Source organism: Hyaena hyaena, unplaced genomic scaffold, assembly GCF_003009895.1.
Source record: "Hyaena hyaena isolate Hyena2069 unplaced genomic scaffold, ASM300989v1 scaffold_180, whole genome shotgun sequence".
NCBI lineage: Eukaryota > Metazoa > Chordata > Mammalia > Carnivora > Hyaenidae > Hyaena > Hyaena hyaena.
Genome location: NW_024080811.1, coordinates 1,327,155 through 1,354,660, shown reverse-complemented (window position 1 = coordinate 1,354,660; position 27,506 = coordinate 1,327,155). Strand labels below are relative to the sequence as shown.

Sequence of the window (27,506 nt, the reverse complement as noted above, 5' to 3'; positions counted from 1 at the left end):
CTTGCCCTTAAGTGTCTCCCTTACAACAACCTCCCTTTCCCCAGTTCCCTTGCTCAAACTCAACTCACTCTAGACCACATAGCATTCACCAGTAGAGAATACTGATGTGGCAGGGAGAGATCCAGGACAAATGAACACTGCATAGTCTAGGGGTCATGTAATGTGGTCCTCCCTTCCACACTTACAAATGAATTGAGCTACCAGATCTATTTAACATTGCTTCTCTGCCAGCCAGTGTTTTAAATTGATCTGATAAACCATGTCACATGTGAGACTTTCTATTCTGTGACCTCTGCTTGCCCGGCTTCAGTCTTTCTTCTCTTGAAGGGCGCTGCTCAAAAAGAGTTCCGTCAAATTTAACAGTAACTATTATTTGCCCAAATTTTCATTTATAAGCCCTTGAGAGCGAAGAACCTATGTTTCATTCAATTTCTTAATTGTTTCTGATACTTCTCATACATTATCAGCAAAGGGTGGGAGAGATAGAGAGAAAAAAAAAAGCAATACCCAGAAGTTTCCTCACATGTGCTGCCTGTGAATGCCTTAGACACGAGGCACTGACTTAAAAAAATGTTAAGTGTTTATTTATTTATGGGGGAGAGAGACGGAGAGGGGGAGAGAGAGAGAGAGAGAGAGAGAATGAGCAGGGGAGAGGAAGGAGGGAGACACGAATCTGAAGCAGGCTCCAAGCTCTGAGCTGTCAGATTCACGAACCCAACTATGAGATCGTGACCTGTGCTAAGTTGGACATTTAACGTACTAAGCCACCCAGGCGCCCCATGAGGCACTCACTGACTTTTAACACTTGTAATACGACCTCAGCCTTCATTCATTCCATGGTTTATTCAATAAACGTGATTCAACCATGTTAGAGGCTAGTTATAGACAGGTGAGGCACGGATAGATCCGCCCTGGAAGAGTTACGAAGACAGGTTTGTAAACATAATTTTGCAATTCAAGCCAAGTACGGACCCATGGTCCCTCCACCACGATTCTACAACCTTTGCCATAGACTACCAACCTCCTCAGCGAGACCTCCCAAACCTTTGACTCTTCATTGGTTCCCGCTAACCGCTGAGGCTTCCAGAGAAAGACGGCTGAAAGACTACGTCTCCCGGCAGCCTCTGCAGCAGGGCAGCAGAGGGAAGTACGCAGGCGCATGGGCCGGCCCCCGCGCGCAGGCGCACTGTGAACGCCCGCTGAGCAGGGTCTTGCTGCTGGGTGCGCGGCGGCGGAGAGCGAGGGCCTGGTGAGCACCGGCGCTGGCCGGCTGTTGGAGCTTGTGCGCGGGAGAGGAACGGCAGGCAGGCACGCGAGCAAGCGGCTCACCCCAGCATCGGCACCGGGATCGGTTGCCTTGAGCCTGGTGAGTGCGGAGCCCCGCGGCCCCGGCCCCTCCCCCTCCCCCTCCCGCCGGCGGATCCGGTAGTCCTCGGCGGGACCCGGGAGAGGCCCTGGGGCGAGGGCGGGCGCCGGCCGTGCTCGAGCTTGAGTTCTTGGGCCCGGGCGCTCGCGGCGCGTCGGTGCGTCACGGGCCCGGTGGTCCTAACGGCCGCACGGCCGGCAGAGGGGAGGGTGGGGGTGGGGAGCGCTGGTGTGATCGCCATCGGGAACGCCGGTCGAGGCGGGGCGGGGCGGCGGCAGGGCTGGAAGCGGCGCCGGGGACTGCGGGGCGCCGAGGCAGCGGGGCTGAGAGGAGGCGAGCGCTGAGCCTGCGCCGCGGCCCCGTGCGAGCGGGCGCGGGGGGAGGGGGGTGTAGGACGGGAGTGGGCAGCGCTGGGACTGAGACTTGAGGGAGCAGGGGCGCGGGTAGAAATCCCGTCTCGGGAATTCACAAGTTACAGCCCGTGTTGGAGCTGGTTGGGGGGGGGGGGGGGGGGGGAGGAGACGGGGGTGGAGACGGACGACTGCAGTTTACAGATGTCATAACAACATGGGCCTGAAGCGGCTGACCGGGGTGTGGTAATTATAGGAATGACAGAACTTCGTCTGCACATAGCGTGTGGAAGTGGTGATGCGAGGGAAACAGCGAAGTATTCGATGAAGCGCAAAGTGGGAGGAGGAAAACTGGAGGATGACTGGAGTCAAGGAAATCTTGAAGGAATGTTTTAGGTTTGAATGAAAGTAATGTTTCACTTTTAAGGGAAAGATAGCAAAAGCATTGATTTTTAAGGTTTAAGTGTAAAATAAACAAATTCGAAGTTCTTTTTTTTTCTAAAACATGCTAATATTACTTTCTCATCCTTTTTTTTCCTTTAAGAAACAGTTCCTTCAAAACCCCTGTTTCTCAGCAGTAGTAGATGAGTAAGTGATTTTACTCCCTCTTGTTGCTTCAAGGCTCATTCTTCATATTAACTTATTCTTGTATTTGTAATATTTTGGAACGGATCCAGAAGTTGTTTCCCCTTAGAGATTGTGGAGATGCAATTTTAACTTTTCAAAGGAAAATGATAATGAAGTCTATTGCATTTTCACTGTAATAATTTATTCTTGGAGGGCCACTTTGTATACTTGATTGTAAGATGGAGGATGTGCGAGAAAGGAATGAACATTTAAACTGCTTTCCAGGTGTTTTGCCGAATACTTTAGGTATATTAAAACATTTAATGCTTATAGTAACTCTGAAGTAGATGTTAACTTTTTTCTATTCTATAGATGAAAGCTTTGAAAGCCAGAGAAGTTAAGTGACTTACCTAAGGTCATCTAGCTCCTTTTGGAAACAGCCTTAGAATCCAAGATCACTGCCATTTTAAGAATTATTTCTCCCCTCCTTTCATACTTCTTGGTTGTGTGTGTGTGTGTGTGTGTTTTAATTACTGTTTAATCCATTCATTCAATATATACTTAGTGATTGTATGCCCTCAGACTAGGGATACAGACACGGCCAGAACACTGTTACTACTCTCATGGAATTGATAGTTTGGAGGGGAAGACTGACAAAGAGTAAATACAGATATTAACTGCTTGGCATTTTATCAGTCATTATAATTGAGTAGAAACTGTAATGTACTCTAGTAAATAGCACAAGAAGTTTAAATGGAATTAGATATGAGCCTTGAGGAGTTTGCAGTCTAGTAGAGAAATAAAACATATTATAAAAACCCTAAATTAAACCAAATGACAGAAGTAAACACGTCACCCGAAGTCAGTATGCTTGTATTTTATTACTTTAGGTCCTCTTCACAGAACTATGATTTAATGTTATGGACATTGACTTTTATCTAGGATTGGTATATAAGACAACATGAAAAAAATCTTCATTGCTAATTTATTGGGCCTTATGAAGGAGATGCCTTAGAGACAAATTCTTTTTAAGAGCCCAGTGATAGGCCTTTTCTTTCTTTTTTTTTTTTTTTTAAACAAATAACTGCTTTTATTAGGTCATTTGTGTTTTGTAAGCCATCCTGTTCATCTTGTTGCTCTTTACACTTTGGCTGTTGTGGGTGTGGGGGTTCAGAGCTGAGTCCAATTTTTGTAATTTTCCTTAGCCTCAACTATGTTATCAAGTATACCAGATAGTTTGAAAATTCTCTCAGTTGTTTCCTGGACTATTTTTTCTTTGTTCCCTGTTGCTTTCAATTTAGTTACTACCTTTTCCCTTTCATTTGAGATTAGGGATTATAGCTTGCTCTTATCACCAGTGTTTTAGCACAGTGTTTGCTAAATTAGCGACTATGTTGATAATTTATGATGTTTGTGTTTTTAAGTCTGTCAGATTGTTTTTAGATGTATGAATACTTTGTATAAAATCAGTTAAGGTTTTGGGCCATGCAAGTAAAGGTGACTGACCTAGTGATAAAGGTAATTCCCTCTTACTCAAAGTCTTTGTTTTAAGATCGCTGTACTCTGCAGGTATTACGAATTCAGCCATAATAATGGAAGAAAACATTGGAAATGGTAAACAATTCAATTAGCTGATTGGGGCTGATTTCACTCCGTTCTTGCTGCAGTAAGCAGGAGGTGGCCCCAGGCCAATGGGGGGCCAGAAAGGGCCTGCATTAGAAAATTTTGAGGCCCTGCAGTGAAAGAGCTGGGATGAAGACTGATGGAATGCAGTTCTGGTTTTGTTTTTTTAAAAGATGTTACAGCCCCACAAAATACAGACCTAAGTGATAAAATGTTTCTGACCTAGTATAGTAGATTAATTGGGACAGTTCTTGAAAGCAGGCAATAATCCAGAATGTGGATAATGAGGATAATCTTCTTCACATAACAAGAATAATGCTGCCCTTCATATACAAAGATAAGTCTGCTTACTCATCGTGATTGATTTTCCAGCATGAGGAGGGATATGTGCTGAGTTGTCCATGAGTCTCTGTATTCTGACCAACAAGGCAGCTTGGGGTCAGAATGGGGGCTTGTAGCTGGGGAACAGAAAGACAAGCAGGAGGGACTAATATCTATTGATAGATCAAGTACTACATTAATTGTTTTCATTTAATTATCCTTGCACAACCACTTTGAGGAGATTGTTAAATGTATAGGATGGTTAGGTAACTTGTCCTACTTCACTGAGTACATGATGGAGCTGAATTCAAACAGGGCTATTTGTACTATGTTCACACCAGCCATTGAAGCTTGATCTTGTCTTGGTTTGCAGTTCAGTCTTCCAAGCAGAATAAACTAGATGTAGTTGGTTTCGCATCATGAAATGATACTATGAAGATATACTTTACTAAAAGCTGAAGGAAGACTGTCCAAGTTCCTTGCTTTATTGCTATTAAAAAATAGAATTTTTTAATCAGAATAATATGTGAAAAATAACTGTCCCCTGTTCTAGCCTCTGCACTATTAGAGGCTACCTTTTTTTTTTTTTAAAGCTGTTTACTCTTATTAATCATAACTTGTTTCTTTTGCTTTTTCTTGATATGGCAATCTTAGGCATTATCTGTTGACTTTCTTCCACATACATACACACTGCCTCTCCCATCCTCCCAATATAATTGTCATAGTTCTTTATTAAGTCAATATTTAGAGTGTTTACAATAATATAACTATGTAAATATTCACAGCTGAACCATGTATTATGATGTTTCTTCTGTTAACCTATTTGTGTTTTTCCAGGAATTAATACTTTTTCCCCCTATTATTTGTTTGTTTATTTATTTTACATTTATTTATTTTTGAGAGACAGCAACAGAGCACAAGTCGAGGAAGGGGCGAGAGAGGGTGAGAGAGAGAGAGAGAGAAAGAAAGAGAGAGAGAGAAACTGAACTGATAACGAGGCTCGTACTCAAAAACTGTGAGATCATGACCTGAGCCGAAGTTGGACGCTTAACTGACTGAGCCACCCAGGTGCCCCTCTGTTTATTTCCTGAGATAGTGTCCTAGAACTCTCTGTCCCTTTAATGCAATCTGGACTGGTTACTTTCTAGGCCTACTTGCTACCTGTTATCCTGGAACTTACCTTTACATCACCCTTAAAATTCTCTTTGCCTCTCTCCTGTATTGGTCTCTTGTTTCTCCTATTTTTTTTTAGCCTCCTGAGAAAGGGTACCTGGGAAGTAAAAACTTTCTGAGATTGTATATAATTGAAATAGATTTCTAGTCTGTCTTAATATTTCATCAGTAATTTGCCTGGGTATAAAATTGTAGGCTGAAAAAATTTGGAAGTCATAGCTTGTTGTTTTCTTGCATTCCGTTGCCACTGTTGAAGTCTAAAACCATTCTGAATCTCCTTTATTTGTATGTAACCTTCCCATCTTTCTGCCAGTCTCTAGAAACTTTTAGGATATTGTTTGTATTTATTTATTCATTTATTTATTTACTCAGAGGAAGAGAGAGAATCCCAGGCATTCTCCAAACCGTCAGTGCAGAGCCCGACATAGGGCCCAAACTCATGACCTTTGCGGAAACCAAGAGTTAGGTGCTTAACCAACTAAGCCACCCAGGCACCCCAGGATATTATTTTGAACCCCCCAAATTCCATGATAATATGCCTAACTAGGTTTTTTTTTTTTTTTTTTTTTAATTTAAGGGCACTCATGAAAGCTTACAAGCATGAATGTTTCATGTCATTCAGTTCTGGGGAATTTTTTTAAAATTATTTTTTGGACTCTAGATAAAAGTAGTTTTTAAGTTAATTATGCATCTCAGTTCTTGACACACTGTCATCAAACCATACAAGGACCTTTAAATTTTTCTTTAGTTTCTGAGTCCTACCCTTTCCAGTAGGCATTCACTGCATTGTGACTGGTATATTCCTTGATTATATATGAACTGTTGAATAATTATGAAGTATATAGTGGTGTGTATGTGTGTATGTATTTAGTTTATTGTGTTACAGACCTTGTAATGTTTCTTACGTTTTTTACTCATCATTGTTTTAGAGATCTGTTTGTTGTCTCTACATAACAGTTGTGTATGATGTAATTCCATAATACACATCTTATTTTTCTTTCCCACCAGATTGGCCTTTCTGGCATCATAGATAAAACTGTGGTAAATATACTCTTGTACATTATTATGGACCTGTGTCAGAAGGTCTCTGGGATAGAATCGCAAGAGTGGGTTTCCTGGGTTATAGGAAAACTAGTTTATGTGCCTACTACAAGTACGGGAGGGTTCTTGTTTGCCCACATCTTTGTCAGTACTTTGGCTTTACTCAATTTTGTAATATTTGCCAGCGATGGATATAAAGTGGTGTCTCATTGTTTCAGTTTCTGATTACTAATAAGTTTGAGCATGTTTTAGATCTGTTCAAGTTTTCCCTTTTGAAAATTGTCTATTTTGCCCTTTGTTTCTCTTTCCTTTGGGTTACTATCTTTTTGGTTTGCAGCAGTTCCTTGTGGAGGTTAGATTTGAATGGTCTGTTTATTTTAGGCTTGGAAAATATCTTTTCTAAGCCGGTAATCTTTCTGTTAATTTTGTCTATAGTGTCTCTCTTTGAATGGGTATTCTAATATGATGCCTTGTTTCTTTGAAAATCTCTTCCTCATCAATTTTTTTTTTTGTTCTTTCTTGGAATTTGTATTTGGGTATTGGAACTCTTAGGCTGATCTTTTAATTGTCTTTTCCCTCTTATTTTTATTACTTAGTGTTTTTGTTCTGCTTCCTAAGAAATTTCCTCAGTATTATCTTCCAACCCTTCTATTGAGTTCTAAATTTCTATCCACATTTTAAGTTTTTTAGAGCTCATTCTTACAGTATCTTAAATTTTTTTTTAATGTGGGAGAGAGAGAGAGAGAGACTGCACAAGCAGGGTAGGGGCAGAGAGAGAGAGAGGGACAGAGGATCCGAAATGGGTTCCATACTGACAGCAGAGAGCTCAATGCAGGGCTCAGACTCATGAACCATGAGATCATGATCTGAAGTTGGATGCTTAACCTACTGAGCCACCCAGGTGCTCCTGATATAGTATCTCTATGTCAATTCACAGACACTATAATCCTTCTGAAGATGTTAATAATAGTTTTTAAGTTTCCTCCTCCCCACCTTCATTTGCTCTGTTTAAGTTCCTTTTTTTGTTTCTGTTGTCTTTTCTGTATAGAGGCTTTCCCCGGCCATAATCGTACACGGCTGTCCATTCATATTTAAGAGTGAAGTGCCAGAAACGGAATGGAAAACTCTTTATAGGTGTTGAAGGTGGCCATTTATGGGAGGAAGGGACACTCATAGGTCCTTTCTTTTGGTCTCATCCGTTTCCTGGAGAAAGAGAACCTCCAGTCTCTCGCCTGGAGGATATATATACCTGGTGGCTATGTTTTGGGAACCCATCTTAAAAAGTAGCTGGGGTTCTCACTGTTCATTGTGTTCATGTAGTCCTGTTTTCTGTATGATACCATACTGGAGAGCTCTTTAGAGTCACTCTAGTTTGGTTTCTTCAGAGTAATCTTCTCAACAACTATAGGGTTGAGGGAGGGAGGGTTGCCTGGCTTTAATCGGTGGGGGAAGAAATGTGGCTGTGATTACTGTAGACTTTCAGCTAACCTTCTAATTTCTAGTCACATTACTCTCTACCTTCAAAGATCCCTGTGAAGCCTCCTGCTTGTGGGCAGTGTGAATCAGCTTCTTTGCAGGTGTTTAGGCTTTAGAGTTCTCCACTTTGTTAGTAAAATATCATTTGACCATTTGTTTTACAGCTTCTGACAAGGTTTTGACATCTCATCTGTGATTCTGTTTTTCTCTATCCCGTGGTTGGTTCCTTTAAAAAATGTTAATCATTTTAGCATTGTTTAATCTATCAGATTTACCATTTTATTTCTTTTCTTTTTTTAATTTTTATGTCTTTATTTTATTTTGAGAGACAGAGACAGAGAGCAAGCGGGGGAGGGACAGAGAGATGGGAGACAAAGAATCTGAAGCAGGCTCCAGGCTCTGAGCTGTCAGCACAGAGCCTGATATGGGGCTTGAACCCATGAACCGTGAGATCATGACCTGAGCCGAAGTCGGACACTTAACCGACTGAGCCACCCAGGCGCCCCCCATTTTATTTATTTTTATAAACTTTTTGTCTATTTGAGTATAGTTGACACACAATATTACATTAGTTCATAAACTATTTTCTAATCTGTTCATTCTTTCCACAACATTTGAGCGACTACTGTATGCTCAGTATAAATTTAAAATTTTTTAAATTTAAAATTAAATTTATTTTATTATTATTTTTAATGTTTATTTTTGAGAGAGACAGAGCGTGAATGGGGGAGGGGCAAAGAGAGAGGGAGACAGAGAATCTGAAACCGGCTCCGCGTGCTGTCAGCACAGAGCCCAATGCTGAGCTCAAACTCACAAACTGTGAGATCATGACCTGAGCCGAAGCTGGATGCTCAACCAACTGAGCCACCTGGGTGCCCCAAGGTAGTTTTTCTTAAAGACCTAAAGTATTCGATCAGAACTTTGATGACATAACAGAACATTGAGTTGGTAAAATTCTAGACAAAAATAAAGAAATTTCAGTGTAGGCGAGGAAGCTTTGTAGTAAATACACGCTTTCAGCTCTACTTTTTGAAAGTTTTTCTTATTGTACAAATAGTACAGTTGCTTACTGTAGAAAATTTGGAAGATACAGAAAAATAATAATTTGCTCTTAAAATATTTGTATCCCACTTTAAAAATATAGAAAATAAGTTGGGTTTTTGTTTCTCAACATCCAGATTTTTCATGTGTTTTGTTTTTTTCATTTCTCAGAATATTATTATCTTGTCCATACCAGCCCTCATTTTGGAATTTTTAGGTTTACAATTTTTCTTGTAACACTCACACTACAATGAACAGTCTTAACACATTCTGCTAATTTTATTTCCTTTGGGTGTATTCCAAAAGTAGAATTACTGAATTCTAGGGTATGGATTTCTAAAAATCTTTAGTAAATATTTTCCTTTAAGTTTTTGGATATTGAGAATGTCTTTGATGAACATTGCAAATTGGGAATCCATAGATACTGGAAGGTGAAGTCAGAATTCAGGGTCAAAGGTTATAGTCAACTTCTCAGTGGTAGAAAGTTTGAAGCTGGGACATGAAAGAAAACAGAGATATCTACTTAGATTAATGGGGTTAGAGCTATAAGATGTAACCAGAGATGAGCACCTATGAATCATGTCTGCAGCATTGACTTCCCTCCGGAGAGGCTTAGGGCAGTGTTTTTCAGACTTCGCCCCCACTGAACACTAGAATGCTGTCACTAAAAATACAGAAACTCTTTAAGTTATTTTACAGGAAAAAAAATGAGTAGGATATCTTCTATTTTATTTTTCTTCTCAAATTTTTATTAAAATCTTTTAAAGGGGCTTGCTACCACTTGATTAGAAGTTGGTTAAAAATGTTTAATATTCACAAACGACCTGAAAGCTTTTTTATACTTAATTCATTTACGCTTAAACTTATAAATCAAAACTTATTTGGTAGTCCTGTTTTCTTGTGGTTTTGGTTTTTTGATATTACAAGCATGTCACGTTTTCTAATTATGCTTAGTTTATATGATTAACTATATTAGCACTTTATGGTGTTTCACAAAGAATAAAAACTCTAGACAGTTTTTAGTGTGTTTGGAATTTACTGATTGGGTGGATTGACACAGCACACTAAATATATATCATCTTGAATGTAATAAAATATACATAGATCTACACTCAGTGTGTTGGGTGGAGATTGGTATAGAATGAAAAGAATATTGAATGAATCAAGCCCAAGGGATCTTGTAGGACAAAGAAGTTCAGATTTGACCTGATATATGCTAAAGACCCATTCTAGGTCCTTAGGCATTGAAGTAATACAGCGAAAAAGGTGTTGAGATAATTGGAGAGCTGTGTGAAGGATGAATTGAAGAACAGCAGAGCCCAAGGTTAAGGAAGGGTGGGTTAGAGTTTTTTCAGTTATGTGGATATTAGGATGACAAGGACCTGTACCAGACTGGTGGCAGTGAGAATAGACAGGAGCAGATAAAATCAAACACTTGGGATAGAATAATGAGGAAAATTTGATAAGTAAATGAACATGAAGGAAAAAGTGGAAGATTCCATTTTGGAAGAGTAGAGTGCATTTCCCTTTTACCACCAGTTTTGCATCTGGTTTTTAACTTTATTGCTTTCTTGGCCTTATTTCCTTAGAAAACAGGGAAAATTAGGGATGATGGCTTTAATTGTAAAGGTTTCTGGTTCCTGAGAGAGTATTTTGAAAAGTTATTGATACTAACTTAGGTTTTTTAAATGAATTGTGTAGGTGATAATATTCTAAAAATAATTGCTTAGGGTTAGCAAAATTTTTCATACTATAACTTTGTTGTTCCTCTTATAATCCCCTATAGATTTTGTTTCATTTCTGTATTATCAAAGTTCCTTTCAATCCAGTGTAAGCTTGTTTCAACTGTATTTTACATTGTTTGCCATTAAAACTTTTGCTTCACTATGTAACATTTTTCAGTTGCAGATGCATATCAGAATTTACTTGGGAATCTTTAAAAGAAAAGAGCAAAATACCAGAGACCTAGTTTGTAACTCAGACTTATTAATCAAATTCTTTGGAATGATGGTTGAGTGCTTGCTTTTCAAAAAGCTTTCTCACATGGCAGATATAAACCCCTCTTTTCCCCATAAGGAGGGGGAACCAACGAATCTCGGTTATGAGTAGGAATGTAGAAATATTTAAGACTTTTTATTTTAATGTAGACTTTATTTTTTAGAGTAGTTTCAGTTTTATAACAAAATTGAATGGAAAGTAGAGTTCTCATGTACCCCACTTCCTTCCCCACCGTCAACATTCGCATTAGAGTGGTACATTTGTTATAAAGGAACTAACATTGATGCATCATTATCCAAAGTCCATAGTTTACATGAAGTTTACATTCATTCTTCGAGTTGTACATTCTTTGAGTTTTGACAGATGTATTGCTACTGGTATCCACCATTAAAGTATCATGCATAATAGTTTCACTGCCCTAACAATCCTTTCTGCTCTGCTGTTCGTTCCTTCTACACCACAAACCTTTGGCCACCCCTGATCTTTTAGCTGTCTTCATAGTTTTGCCTCTTGTAGAATGTTATTTAATTGAAATCATACCCATGCGTTTTTTCAGAAAGTTCTTAAAGTGGCAGATATAATACTCCAAAGGAAGGGAGGAAGATACTATATTAAATAATCTCACTTACGGATACTGGCATAGAAATTTTTCTTTTATGGGTTTGTTTTTTTTTTTAATGTTTATTTAGTTTTGAGAGAGAGCAGGAGAGACAGAGCAGGGGAGGGGCAGAGGGGGAGAGAGACACAGGAGACACCTGAAGCAGGCTCCAGATTCTGAGCTGTCCACACGGAGCCCAGAACAGGGCTCTAACCCACAAACTGCAAGATCATGACCTGAGCTTAAGTCCAATGCTTAACCAACTGAGCCACCCAGGCACAAAGTTGTAGTTGATACGGTGTTACATTACTTTCAGGTATACAACATAGTGATTACACAACTCTATATGTATGCAATGTTCACTACAAGTGTAGGCACTATATGTTAGCATACAACATTGTTTCGAAAATGTTGACTGTATTCCCTAGTGACTTCCTTCCCTTGTGACTTCTGTCCCTTCATTCCATCCCTGTGACTTATTCCATAAATGGAAGCCTGTATCTCCCACTCCACCTCTTTTACCCATCCTCCCACTCTTCCATCCCCTCTGGGAAACCACCAGTTTGTATTTATGGGTTGATTTTGCATTTTGCTTTTTGTTTTGGTTTTTAGATTGTACATATAAGTGAAATCATAGGATATTTGTTATTTCACTTAGCATAATCTCCTCTAGGTCTGTCTATGTTGTTGCAAGTGGCAAGATCTCACTTTTTTTTTTTTCCCCTTTGGTGGCTGAGTAACAGTCCACTGTGTATATATACACCACCCTTCTTTATCCATTGGTCTATTTTCAATCAGTAGACACTTAGCTTCCTTCCATATCTTGGCTGTTGTAAACAGTGTTACAGTAAACATAGGGTTGCACATATCTTTTGGAATGAGTGTTTTCATTTTCTTTGGGTAAATACCCAGTCATGGAATTACTGGATCATTTGGTGATTCTGTTTTTAATATTTTGAGGAACCTTCATACTCATTTGTACAGTGTCTATACCAGTTTGCATTTTCACCTTTTTCTCCACGTCCTTGCCAACCTTGTTACTTCTTGTCTATTTCTGACAGGTGTTAGATAATATCTCACTGTGGTTTTGATTTGTGTTGTAGAAATTAATTTTTTTAAATGTTTATAATTTTTGAGTGAGATAGAGAGAGAGCAGTAGTAGGGGAAGGGCAGAGAGAGAAGGAGACACAGAATACGAACCAGGCTCCAGGCTCTGAGGTGTCAGCACAGAGCCAGACGTGAGGCTCAAACTCATAAACCATGAAATCATGACATCAGCCAAAGTCAGATGCCTAACCGACTGAGCCACCCAGGTGCCCCAATGTGGTGTAGAAATTTTAAAGAAAATATTAACATAGAGTTTAAAAGGGTAATGCACCATGACCGAGTGTGTGTATTCCAAGAATCAATCTTTCAATATTAAGAACTCTATTAATATGTCATCATATTTAATAGGTCAAAGTAGATAAACTTGACCATTTTAATAACTGGCAATAAAGTCATAAAAATTCAACACACATTTCAAGTTTTAAAGACCAGTAAAATAGATATGATTGGGTGGTACTTAGATGTCGTTTTTACAAGAAGTATTTCAAAACAATACTGCAACACAACTAGAGCTAATAGATTGCTGGTAGGAACGCATGATGGTATAGCCACTTTGGAAAACAGTTGACAATCTTATGAAGTTAAATGTAGTCTTATCATATGACCCAGCAGTGTCATTCCTAGTTTTTTACCCAAGAAAAATGAAAATATTTGTTCATACAAAAACCATATGTGAATATTTATAGTGGCTTATTCATAATTGCAAAAACGGCAGACAACCAAAATGTCTATCAACTAGACCCAAACGTCTATCAACTGGCCAATAGATTAGATATAGAATACAATTCAGCAGTAAGAAAGGAATTATTTACTGATAGATGGAACAACATTGATGAATCTCAAATTAGTTAATACTGGCTGAAAGAAGCCAGATTCAAAAGGCTACATACTGGGTGGTTCCAATTATTTTACATTCTGGAAAATGCAAGACTATAGGGATAGAAGATAATCATTGAGTGTCTTGGGTTGAGGAGGGAGTGGATTTACCTGAAAGAGACCTGACAGAACTTTTTGTAGTAAAGCAAATGTTCTCTGTTTGTGGTGGTGTTTACTTAAATGTTAAGTTTTACTGTATGTAAATTATAAATTATACTTCAATAAACCTGGCTTTTTAAAAAAATGTTTATTTTGAGAGGGAGAGGGGTTAGAGCCCATGCACACACGTGTGAGAGCCACTGAGGAGCAGAGAGAAAGGGAGAGAATCCCAAGCAGGCTCTGTGCCATCAGCTCAGAGCCCAACATGGAGCTCAACCTCACGAACCATGAGATCATGATGTGAGCTGAAACCAAGAGTTGGTTGCTTAACTGACTAAGCCAATCAGGTGTCCCAAAACAACATATTTGGAACACAGAAATACACAGTACACATTCCATTAGGTGTCAGAGTAATGATATCACATCGTAAAGCTTCTGAAAACCTTATGAGTGAAAGTGAAAAAAAAATCATATATGGTATCTTAGTAGTATTATGAAAATAGTTTTCATGAAAAGCATTTTTGGAAAAGTTTGAACCAGTTTTGAGTTTAATGTTGGTGGTGGGAACTGATACACTCCTATATGCTGGTATACGTTGGTGCGGTATTTTAGAGGGTACTTTGACTTTCATAATTTTAAGTGCACATGCTTCAGACTTTCAGGTTCCACTGTTTAGAATTCATTAATGGATATAACTATGCAAATATATGAAGGAGAATATTGGTTATAGCATTACTTGTGATAGGAAATTAGAGACAAGCCTAATTGTCAGTAATGTTTAGCATCCAGTTATTATAAAAAAATTATTTTATTAAAAAAATTTAACTATAGGCATTGAAATGGAAAACTGTCTAGAGTTGAAGCAGAAGTGCAGAATTGAGTGTATAATTTCCCCATCCATGTACAATAAAAGCCAAAAGGATATGTGTATACTTGTATAACCAATTTTTGAAAGGATATGCAGAGAACCTGATGGTGGTTACCTTTAAGAGGAAGTATATTTCCATATTTCTGTTTATACAAACCTTTTGTAGTGTTCTTTTTTAAAATTATTTATTTAAAGTTTATTTCTTTTACTTATTTATTTTTTAAAAATTTATTTCTGAGAGAGAGAGAGAGAGCATGAACAGGGGAGGGTCAGAGAGAGAGGGAGATCCAGAATCTGAAACAGGCTCCAGGCTCTGAGTTAGTTGTCAGCACAGAGCCCGACGCGGGGCTTGATCCTACAAACCGTGAGATCATGACCTGAGCTGAAGTCAGACACTCAACCGACTGAGCCACCCCGGCGCCCCTGTTTATTTCTTTTAAGAGAGAGGGAGGGAGCACAAGTTGGGGAGGTACAGAGAGAGAGAAACCCAAGCAGGCTCTGTGCTGGCATTGCAGCAGCCTTCTTGTGCACTGCCAGCACAAAGCCTGATGCGAGGCTCAAACTCACAAACTGAGTCAGACGTTCAACCGATTGAGCTGCCCAGGCGCCCCGAGCTTTTTTTTATATACTTTGAAAGGCACCAGTGCACTGTATGGATGATAGAAATTATTAGAGTGTTGGAGTCATTTGTGAGTTCTCAGATACCACAATTTGACAAAAAAGAAAAAAAAAACTGAGAGGTGCTGGCATTTCTCATGTCTGTCTACATTTTGCAGAGCAATTGCTCTAATCAAATAGGACTTCATGCTATTATTCTTCATCAGTTGTACTTTCTGATGCCTGTGGCTTTACTTTGCACTCTGTTTTGTGCGTCTTTCTCTTTTAACTTCAACTGCTGAAATCCTATCTAGCCTTCACAACCTAGCTGAAACACCATCTTCTCTATGAAGCTATCCTTCATCACTTTAGTCAGAAGAGATCTTTTTTTGAACCTTTGAAACTATTTATAGCCATTTCTTCATTACACAAATATCAGGTGTGAGCTATATATGGGCCAGACAGTGGGAGTATGTTTTCACCTTTCTTCTCTTCACCTTATAAGGTAATATCCCTGTTGTGCAAATGAGGAAACCGAGGCTCACAGAAGTTCAGTATTTTTTCTGTTATCACTGTGCTAAGAAGTAAATTTGAAAAGAGAGCTTCAAGGCTAGCCCTCTTCTCTGGACTTGATTCTTATGTCACTTTAAGAAGAAGAAGCAAGTGAATAGTAGTTTTGTATCAATATTTCTTCCTTGTTAGATTTTTTTAATGTTAAAAAATGCAGTAATTTCAAAGTTTCAAGAAGTGTACAAAAATCTCCTTTTTACCTTCATCCACATTCCACATTTTACCTTTTACTCCATTTGTTTTATCATTATTCTTTCTTTCTGTATACATGTGTGTGTATTCCTGACATTACTTTTCCTAAATTATGTGCCTTTCCAGCTCCATGTTGAATATAGGCTTCCAGTTATTGAAGTGTAATTGGTTTTTGGTATCGTTAAACTTTATCTAGGTCCTGCCCTGTTACTATAGGCTTTCTCTTTTCTTTGACCTAAAACTTCTAATTTCTTACTATGCTATAATGTAATATTTCAGAGCCAAAGTGATGTTTGCTTCAGGAGTCCAGCTTTTTTCTCTAGATCATTTCTTAGCACTATTAAATGATTCCTTCAGGATTATTTGCAAATTCTCATCTGCCTTCCCCCTGCCTTTCAGTCTAGTAAAGCTCAATCTGACAAAATAACACTGGGTATATGTATTATTCTGCTTAGGCTACCATAAAAAATACCACAGGTTGGGTAGATTAAACAACAGAAATTCATTTTATCCCAGTTCTGGAGGCTAGAAGTTCAAGATCAAGGTGCCCACAGGGTTGGTTTCTGGTGGAGCTTCTCTTCCTGACTTGCGGATGACACCTTCTTGCTGTGTCCTTACATGGCCTTTTTTGTGGGTACGTAGGGGGTTGGAATGGGGGAGGAGATTTCTGGTGTTTCTTCCTCTTCTTTTTTTTAAAGTTTATTTATTTTAAGAGAGAGTGTGAGCAGGGGAGGGGCAGAGAGGGAGGGAGAGAATCTAAGCAGGCCCTGCACTGTCAGCACAGAACCCAGTATGGAGCTAAGACTCATAGGAACTGTGAGATCATGGCCTGACCTGAAATCAGCAGTTGGACGCTTAACCCACTGAGGCACCCAGTGCTCCCTACCTCTTCTTATAAACACACTAGTCCTACTGGATTAGGACCCCACTGTTACGATGTCGTAATTAATCTTAATTACCTCCTTAAAGGCGCTGTATCCAAATATAGTCATATTGGAAGTTAGGGCTTCAATATATAGTTGGTGGGGGTGGCATAGTACAGTTCATTCCATAACAGTAGAACATCAGGTTGATAATCGGGAACCAAGGTTCATATCCTTGATGTATCTTGTATTAAATATGTAACCCCGACCAAGTCACCTCTTTTAGCCTCCTGAACCCTTAACTGTAAAGGATGAGAATAATAATTCTTTGCCTCATATGTTTGTTAAGAGATTCAGGTAAAATAGATGAAGCAACACAGCGCATCATAAATCAAATGATTCTCGATCCAGGTTTGCAATAAAATTGTCTTAAAAGGAACTCTTCTGTGAATTCCATTCTGATTGTACAAGGAACTCTACAGACCTACTCCCTAGTAAAAATGGGGAAAACTTTGAAAACTGCTGCTTAAAGCTTCTGGAAGTGGTCCTAGGGCATACAGTAAATGAAAGGCTTCCATCTGGAGGGAAGGTTTTCTTCTTGGGAGGAGCAGGATGTCAGGATTTCTCTTCCCACTCCCATCTGCCTGATGCTGATGCTAAGTTCTGGGTATATGTGGTAGAGAGGTAGAGGACTACCTTCTGTCCAGTCCCCACTTGTGGAACAGAGAGGCTCTACCTGGGTGTAGAGCTGCTGGGAGTACTAGGGAGTAGATCATCTTTTCTGTTAAGGTGATGATTCTGTATTCTGTGTCAGGAGAGACAAGTTGAGAAGACTGCAGGCTGCCACCTATCTGGACAAAATACTCAGCTCCTATAAGGGTTATCACTCAGAGAGGCATGCTATTGTCTATACTCCCAGCTTGAGAGCCCTAGTTCTCTCTGTTGGGTGGTTAGAGAGAAAAGCAGGTCATAAAATAGCTCCTAGTCTCTTCTTCAAGAAATTAATTTGCAAGGGAGCCCTGATAAGAAGAATAGCTGACTTCTCAGCAGAAACAATGGAGGCCAGAGTCAGTGTAATAGTCTAAGTACTTAAAGATAAATACGGTCAACCAAAAATCCTGTATATCCAGCAAAGGTATCTTTTTAAAATGAAAGTGAAATGAAGATTTTCCCCAGATAAACAGGAACTGAAAGAGCTTATTACTCACAGATCCACCTTGCAAGAATACTAAAAGAAGCTTTTTATCCTGAAAGCAAGTGATCTCAGTCATTTGAATCCATATGAACAAAGAGTACCAGTAAAGGTAATTCTGTAATTTTAAAAAAGAATATAAGCACATTTTTTTTTCTTCTTTTTTCTAAAAATTGATTCTTGGGCCTATAAGGTGTAGAAATGTAGTATATTTGTAATGTATTTGTCATTAGCAGTACAGAGGAGGTGAGTGGAGGCAGAGCTATGTCAAGCTAAGGAAATGACTATCAGTGATAAAGTAACAATTATAACAGTGCGTTATTGGGTTTGTAACATTAAAATATCTATAATACCATCAAATGAAGGAAAAGGCAATAGAACTATACAGTATAACAGTTCTTTATCTTATTGGATTTAAGCTAGTAATAAACCTGAAGCTAGTATAAGTCTGAAGTTAAAATGTATATGGTAAGCCCTTGAGCAGCCACTAGGGGGAAAACTAGAAATACAGGGAAAAGTCATTAAAGAAATTTTAGTGCTTGGTTAGGAAATTTTTACTTATGCAAAAGAAAGCTGTCAAAGTAATAAAGGAACAAAAAGACATGAGACACACAAAATGAAAAAGCAGCTGTAAATAAACTATCAGTAATAACATTAAACATGAATTAATTAAACTGTATAATAAAAAAGGCAGAGATTGTCAGAGTATCCAACTATATGCTCTCTACAAGAGATGTACTTTAAAGATACAAATGCAGTCAAAGTACAAGGTTGGAAAAAGATCTATTATGTAAACAGCAACCACAAGAAAATTTGAGGGGCTATTCTAATATCTGAAAAAATAGACTAAAGCAAAACATGTTACTAGAGATAAAGAGGGATGAGTCAATTCACCAGAAAGATAAAACAGTTATATATGTACTTAATAACAGCACCAAAATACAAGAAGCAAAACCTGACAGAAATGAAGAGAGCAATAGACAATTCAGCAGGAATGGTTGGGAGACTACATTGGGCTCTGTGCTGACAGCTGGCTCAGAGCCTGGAGCCTGCTTCATATTGTGTGTCTCCCTCTCTCTCTGACCCTCTCCTGCTCACGCTGTCTGTCTGTCTCTCTCTCTCAGAAATAAATAAAATATAAAAAATAAATAAATAACCACTAGGTCAAAGTAGAAATGAAAAGAGAAATCAGAAAATGCTTGGAGTTAAATGAAAATGAAGTTACCACCTAAGAAAACTTATGGGATACAGCTAAAACAGTGCTTACAGAGAAACTTCTAGTGATAAATGCTATATTAAGAAAGAAGAAAGGTCTCAAATCAATAACTAACCTTCTACCTTCAGTCAGTGGAAAAAAGAGCAACCCAAAACAAGCAGAAGGAGGGAAATAATAAAGATGAGAGTTTTAATATAGAAACAACCCAAAACAAGCAGAAGGAGGGAAATAATAAAGATGAAATTAATGAACTAGAAAATAGAAAACCAGTAGAGAAGATTAAAGTAACTAAAAACTGGTTTTTTGAAAGATTGACAAAATTGGCAAAACTTTGGCCAGATTGACCTAGAGAAAAAGGACTTAAATTACTAGACTCAGAAATAAAAGAGGGGAACATTATTACTGGCATTAGAAAAATGGAAAGGATTATAAAGGAATACTGTGAACAACTGTATACCATTAAGTTACATAGCTTACATAAAATGGACACATTTTTAGAAAGATGCTGAAACTGATTTATATAGGCATACTGAATAGTAGACCTATAGCAAGTGATGAGATTGGATTAATCATAAAGCTACCCACAAAGAATAGTACAGGCCCAAATGGCTTTACTGCTGAATTCTTTCAAACATTTAAAGAACAATTAGTGCTAGCTCTTCCTAAAAATTGAGAAGGGTAACACTTCCCAACTTATTTTATGAAGCTAGTATTACTCTGATACCAAAGACATCACAAGAAAACTATAGACCACTATCTCTTCCGAAGATAAACACAAAAATCCTCCAGACACTACCATACCTAATTCACCAGCATATAAAAAGAATTTTATGCGACAGCCAAGTGGCACTTATCCCAGAAATGCAACATTGATGTAAATAAAGTTCACAAACCAATTAATGTAATACATCAGTAAAATTTTAAAAAAAAGTCACATTGTCATCACCAAAGACATGGAAAGAGTTTTTTACAAAATCCAACACCCTTTAATTGATAAATACACTAAAAAAAAAGAGGAGTAGAAGGGAACTTCCTCAACATGAATAAAGACTCCAATGAAAAATTCAAAGATAACATCGTACTTATGGTGAAAAGCTGAACGCTTTTCCCCTAAGATCAGGAATAAGAAAGAGTATCTGCATTCTCCATTTATATCTAACATTGTTTTAGAGGTTCTAACTATGGTAATTATGAAAAAAAATACACAAAGGCATCAAGATTGGAAAGAAATAAAACTGTGACAGGTGATATGCTCTTGTTATGTAGAAAATCTTAAGGAATTTACTAAAAAACAATATTAGCACTAATGCACAAGTTAGCAAAGTTGCAGAATACAAAAATCAGTATATAAAAAAATCAACTGCATTTCTATAGACTTACCATGAACAATCCAAAAGTGAAATTAAGAAAAAGTTCCATTTATAATAGCATCAAAAAAAAAATAGGAATAAATTTAACAAAAAATGTATAAAACACTAAAAACTACAAGATATTGTTGAAAGATACTAAAGAAGTTCTAAGTAAATAGAAAACCATCCTGTCTGTGGTTTGGAAGACTTAACATCAAGATGGCAATACTCCCCACATTGACCTGCAGATTCAGTGTAGTCCATATAAAAATCCTAGCTCATCTCTTTGTAGAAATTGACACATTGCTCCTAAAATTCACATGGAATTGCAAGGTGTCTAGAAGAGCCAAAACAATCTTGAAAAAGAATAAAAAAGGAGGACTCATACTTCCTGATTTCAACAGTTAACAAAAATGGTAATCAGATTGTGTGAAATTAGCATAAGGATATATATACAGATCTGAATTGAGAAAGAAAACCATATGGATATGGTAAGTTTGATTTTCATCAAGGGTATCAAGACCAGTCAGTGGAGAAAGAATCCTTTTTTCAACAAGTGGGTAGCCAGTTGTGAAAGAATGCATTTGGACCCTTACCTCATACCATATATAATAAATCACTCAAATGAATGACAGACCTAAATGTAAGAGCTAAAATTTAAAACTCTTGATAGGGTGGGGCATGTGGATGGCTCAGTCGGTTGGGCGTCCGACTTTGGCTCAGGTCATGATCTCATGGTTTGTGGGTTCGAGCCCCGCATCGGGCTCTGTGCTGAGCGGTGGCTCAGAGCCTGGAGCCTGTTTCAGATTCTGTGTCTCCCCCTCTCTCTGACCCTTTCCTGCTCACACTGTCTCTCTCTCTCTCAGAAATAAATAAAATATTAAAAAAAAAAACTCTTAATAGGAAATTTAGGATTAAGAAACCCTAAGTTGACACGAAAAGCATGAGCAACAACTAAGAAAATAGATCGATTTGGACTTCAGCAAAATTAAAAAACTTTTGTTTCAAAGGACACCATTAAGAAAGTGAAAGGACAACCTATAGAATGAAAGAAAATATTTAAACAAATCTGATAAGGATTTCTTTCTAGAATATATAAAGAATTCTTACAACTCAGTCATAAAAAGACAATTTAACAATGGGTGAAGAATCTGAATAGACTTTTTTTTAATGGAGGATATACAGTTGGAAAATAAATATGTGAAAGGACAGCAGATACCAAAAATTGTAATAGTAATTGTTGGCGAGCATATGGAGAAATTGTCAACCCTTGTACCCTGTTTGGTGGAAATGTAAAATAGCACAGCACTTTGGAAAAATATTTTGGCAGTTCCTCAAGATTAAACAGAGTTACTACTGTGTGACCCAGTAGTTCCATTCCTAGGTATATACCCAAGAGAAATGAAAACATATATCTACATAAAAACTTGTCTCAAATGTTTATTTGTATAAGTAATACAAATAAAATGTTTATTTGTATAAGTAATACAAATAAAATGTTTATTTGTATAAGTAATACAAATAAAATGTTTATTTGTATAAGTAATACAAATAAAATGTTTATTTGTATAAGTAATACAAATAAAATGTTTATTTGTATAAGTAATACAAATAAAATGTTTATTTGTATAAGTAATACAAATAAAATGTTTATTTGTATAAATAATGCTTGTAAAAGCATTATTCCTAATAGCCAAAAAGTGGAAAAAACCCAAATATGTGTCAGCTGATGAGATATAAAATATAATGGGGTATATCAATATAATGGGATATTATTCAGCCATAAAAAGGAATAAAGTACTGATGTATGTTGCAACATAGATGAACTTTGAAAATCTGCTAAATGAAAGAAGCCAGGCTAAAAAGAGCGTACATATGATTCTATTAAATAAAGTGTCCGGATTAGGAGTGATAGGCAAATGATATGCAGTTTCTTTTTTGAGGTGATGAAAATGTTAAAAAATTGTGGTGATGGTTTCACATGGCTGTGAAAATACCAAAAGCTATTGACTTGTACAATTTAGTAGAACTGTTAAAAAAAAAAAAAAAAGTAACCATTTCTGGTGTCCCTGTGGAGTGAGGGTGGACATGTATATGTTTAAAAGGCTGAGCTATTAGAATAATAGAGCTCCTTACCATAAGCTAAGCTCATTTGTTCCCTTCCTCTCTCATTTTTGTAGAAATCATGACTACCCCAGGAAAAGAGAACTTTCGGTTGAAAAGTTACAAAAATAAGTCCCTGAATCCTGATGAGATGCGCAGGAGGAGGGAGGAAGAGGGACTGCAGTTACGCAAGCAGAAAAGAGAAGAGCAGGTAAATCCTTTTACCCTTTTAAATTTATTTTAAGGAACTTAGTGTTACATCTTAAGCCTGAAACCACTTTTATTTTAGTTTTGACAATGTTGAATATGTATATATGCGTGTGTGTGAGTATCCCCTGCATCATAAAATCATCATGTTTTGGGAATGGGGGAGAGGAGGTGATATAAAGTAGAATATAAGAATAAAGAAATCTCTCAGGTTCTCATATTCCCAATACAACCACTGTTTAATATTTTTGGCCTGTTTGTTTTTAGTGTGTTTTATTTTTCTAAAGTTGAAGAAGCTTCCTTAAGATATTATGTGCATGTTAATGAATTCTCAAGTGACCAATACAACACTGCTTTTCATTACAGTCTTTGATTTGAAAATTTGTAAACAGAAAATTAAAGAATAGATAGTGAACCTTATAAACTCATTCTTTGCTGAGAACAAACTGAGGGTTGATGGGGAGGTGGGAGAGAGGGGAAAGTGGGTGATGGGCATTGAGGAGGGCACTTGTTGGGATGAGTACTGGGTGTTGTATGGAAACTGATTTGACAATAAATTGTGTTAAAAAAATAAACGCATCCTTTGGTTCAGTAATTGTCAATAGTTTGCTATACTTCATGTCTGTCCATCTTTACATTCCTTTATTATATAGCATTTTAAGGTGAAATCTCAAGGAATATGTCTTTTCACCCATAAATTAATTCTTTAGGATTTCATTAGGACAGTGATTTTTTAATCTTTTTTTTTTTTTTTTTTTAATTTTGATCATTTTTAACTTGAGAACATCTGAACATCGACAGGAGAATTTGGCACTCTCTCATTTTACCTTCCTCTAAAAATGCTTAGAATGAGTAGTCCATCCCTGTCCCTTTTGTCAAAGAAATTTAAAGATACTTAGGTGACTTTTTTTTTTTTAAGTGTATTTATTTATTTTGAGAGAGACTGATACAGCGTGAGTGCAGAAGGGACAGAGAGAGGGAAACAGAGGCTCCCAAGCAGGCTCTGCACTGTCCGTGTGGAGCCTGATGTGAAACTAGAACTCATGAAACCATGAGATCATGACTGGAGGTGAAATTGAGAGTCGGATGCTTAATCAACTGAGCCATCCAGGAGCCCCTAGGTTACTATTTTTTTTTTTTTTTTTTTTTTGAGCTTAGAAGGGCCATTTGACCCCACACTACAAAAGCTCCATAAAAGGCAAATAAATGACTCAGAATCCTTTCATATCTGAGAAATAAGGTAATCTATCATAAGTATTTTGCACTTACAGTGAGCTGTTCTCAGCATACACTGTTTTTTTTGAGTAACACTGTGTGGAAAATCCAGGTAGTTAAAGTCCAAGAGTACGTTACAACTTCAGTGTTATTTTTGTTAGGGCTGTAGATGTTTGAGTTAAACATTGTCATTATTACTATTTTTGGGGCAAAGAAAGTTTGTAATATTATAATAAAGTTTATATTAAATGTAGTAAGTTATGAGTTACCACTTATTTATAAAAGGGCGAGTTTCTCTGGGTTTCTTGTTACTACCTCTTTATTCATCTCTGTGTCTTACTTGAGGTGAACCTTTTCTTTCAATGAACTTTCATATTAGCTTCTATTTTGGTAGTAAATTTCAGAACTCATAATACCACTGTTATATGTTTATATACCCATATATGAATACATAAGTATATGTACATGAACCCAAGTATAGGTCTGAATGTAGTCACCAGCTTATGCTTTATATTTGGCATAAACCCATTTGAAGATATAGTAATGATATTCTGCCATTAACACTGTTCACGTAATTCTCTTCTTGGTGATAGATGGTTTCATGTAATTAGACTTCATTGTAACGTTTATGTAAATAAATTTTTTGTATTCACTTATCTGCCTGAAGACATATGCTCTGTATTCTTAATATATCAAGTGGCAAGTATGGTCCTGTATATTGGGGTAAAAATATTTGCAGTTGAAATTCTATCAACTTCATTGTATGAGATCTGCAATTTTGCTATGGCTTTAATAAGTTTTTGTGATAAGTTTTTGGGATATTGCTCTATTAAAAATCCTTATTTCTTAATTTCTTATGTGCCATATTATGTAGAAACAAACAACTGGTAAAAACTAATCAGGCTTCTTAATATCATAACAGTGCTTGTTTCATAACTAATTTGTAAAATGATAAATATCAGTAAGATACAGACTCATTTAGGTACTGTTTATCTTTCCACAGATGCTTTGTCATCTATTGGGAAAACTCGAGCTGATGAGCTAGATGTGAGGGTAGCACAGGAGTTGACATTGCCAAGAGCACAAAAGATAACTTGCTGCATATTTATGGGTTACCCTTTTGGCAGACTAACATTTAATTTTTGTTATGTATCTAGGCAGCACTTTAAAAATGACCCTTGTCTACTTCGCACTTACAGACTAAACTAAAATTTATTTTGGCAAAATATTTCGCTAGTTGGTATCATTCTGATTGAACCAGTACTTACAAATTTGAATGAAGCAGTCTCTTGTTAACTCAGAGTGAATGGATAACCTAGTGCTGCTTAATGGAGATTTGCTTGATATTTCTAGTTATAACAAGTATCTTGTGAAGTGAGCAAGTTGATAAACTTGTGGATAGGCAAGTTCACTTGATTAACTTGGTTGACAAATTCAGGCAACATGTAATCTGTAGATAAGGCAAACAGATTATGATTGTTTCTGCAGTTTTTTTCTTTTTTTAAAACCTATTTTTCTCTGAGTAATACATGCATACAGTTGAAAAAGTTAAATAGCATTACAGTACTTGACACCAAACCACCAGTGTTCCTGGTCTCATTCCCAAGTAAGCCACTTCAGTTCTCCTAAAGTATTATCTATTGATGTTCTGTTACGGTATGTGAAGATTTAAGCTCTTACATGACTTTTTCCTTGTGTTCATTCTCCTAATACAGTTATACTGTACTGTGTAAGTATCATTTATTGCTTAGCGGAATAGTGTACCATGGTTACATTTCCTTTCTTCTTTGTTTTTCCTGGAGTTAATTGTCTGATTTTTAAAATTTTTTACCTGCTTGGCTTTCTTTCAGATTCCTAGCTGTCTTTTCATTCTATTTTACAGCTCTTTCAAGTTATTTTTATCTGATTTTCTACTTGGTTAAATTTCTCAGATAATTTATCAGTTTCATATTTTTCCTTTGGAGAACTCCACCCTACATTTTCTCACCTCTAGCACCAGTCAGAATTGTTTATCCTGTGTTCTTGCTGTATTGCTGTGGTCTTAGGACTCCCTTAGCTGAGAATTTCTCATGTTTTATCTTGTCATCATCCTTGTGATGTAAATGTTTTGGTGTTTTTATTTCAAATCCTACTTGTTTATCACCAGTTGTGCTTTTCATGACCCATAGTAAAGATCCTAACAGTATCCTCCCATTCCATATAAAAAACACTGCTTGTGAACATAGAGTTTGCAATGCCAATATATGTAATTTTAGTGATTAGGCTTGATTTAGAAGTTCTGTAAATGCTTTAAGTAGTTGTGAAACAAAGTGAAATCATAATGAAGAAGTCCTTGTTTATTTTTAACAAGAGAATTCAACTGGCCCTAGCTCTGTGCCATTCATGCTGTGGCTAAACCACACAGAGAGGAAATACTTTAGCACACTTTAAAATACGGCAAAATGATTAATTATCTCTATTGGGCTGTATCTAAAGGACAAAAAGAAGTATAAGAAATCATCAACTGCTTGCATAATCATATAGGATTGGTCCTGAAACTATATGTATTTGTGTATGGATACAGTAAATAATGATTTTGATATTAGGAACCTGGATTTTTTAGCTTAAGAAAGAATAGAAATATAATATAATCAAAGAGGTTATATAAATTTGAATTGGTAATATCAGTAGGGATTCATCATGTGTTTTCCTTTTAAAACACACATACACACAAACCAGCTCTGTCCTAGAAAGGCTTAGAAGTAGTTCTAGCACCCTGAGATGGTGGTCATTACAGAATTTTTTCTTTTAAAGGAACAAGGCTTCTTGGAAAAAAACACCTGATTCTTGATTAAAGATAGGGAATATTCAAGGCAAATGAGTAATGTTTTTTCATAACATAGAGCAAGAAAGTTTAACCATCGAAAATTGTGTTGAAAAGACTTAGGAGATAGCTTGAACAGGCTCCCATTAGCCAAAAATGGGATATTTTGAGTATTAGAAAGGGCACTTTAAGGACTTCTGCTTCCAGCCGAAGTGGAATAGCAGGGCCCAGATTTACCCTCCTACCTGAAGCAAACCAAGAATAAACAGACAAAATACATCAAACAGTAATTCAAGACACCAGACATTAGCCAGTGAAGGACAGTGATATCTAGAGATGGGAAACAAATGAGTTGAGCCCTTTGATTGCTTCAGCTTACTGCCCAACAGAGTTTCCAGGTTGCAACACAGGGAGAGGGAACTCCATTCATTCAACAGCTATTTAGTGACAGCCTACAATATACCAATGAGCCAAAGCCTTCCTGAGTTGAGGAGACAGAGCTGATGGTCCGGAAAGACGAAGGCATCCGTTCATAGGAGGGAATACCAAAAGGGAAACCTGTGTATATAGAGAGAAGCCTGGAGATCTTCAGAGTGTTTGTTTGAATATTCAGCAGAGTACTGATCAGCATCTGTGTTTGAGGAGACTACTCAAGGCAAGAGAAACTGTCATCCAAAAAGATTAGAGGGAACAGT

General features: G+C 37.2%; 1 protein-coding gene across 1 annotated transcript in view; it reads left to right on the top strand.

The window, feature by feature from the left end:
- The first annotated feature begins 1,195 nt into the window (after positions 1 to 1,195).
- KPNA1 (karyopherin subunit alpha 1) overlaps positions 1,196 to 27,506 on the top strand; it is a 66,632-nt gene continuing 40,321 nt past the window's right edge. Inside the window, exons 1-2 of the mRNA XM_039240608.1 lie at positions 1,196 to 1,366; positions 22,664 to 22,797. Of these exons, the coding sequence (XP_039096539.1) occupies positions 22,669 to 22,797 (129 nt within the window). The 5' untranslated portion in view covers positions 1,196 to 1,366; positions 22,664 to 22,668. The remainder of the gene's footprint in view (positions 1,367 to 22,663; positions 22,798 to 27,506) is intronic.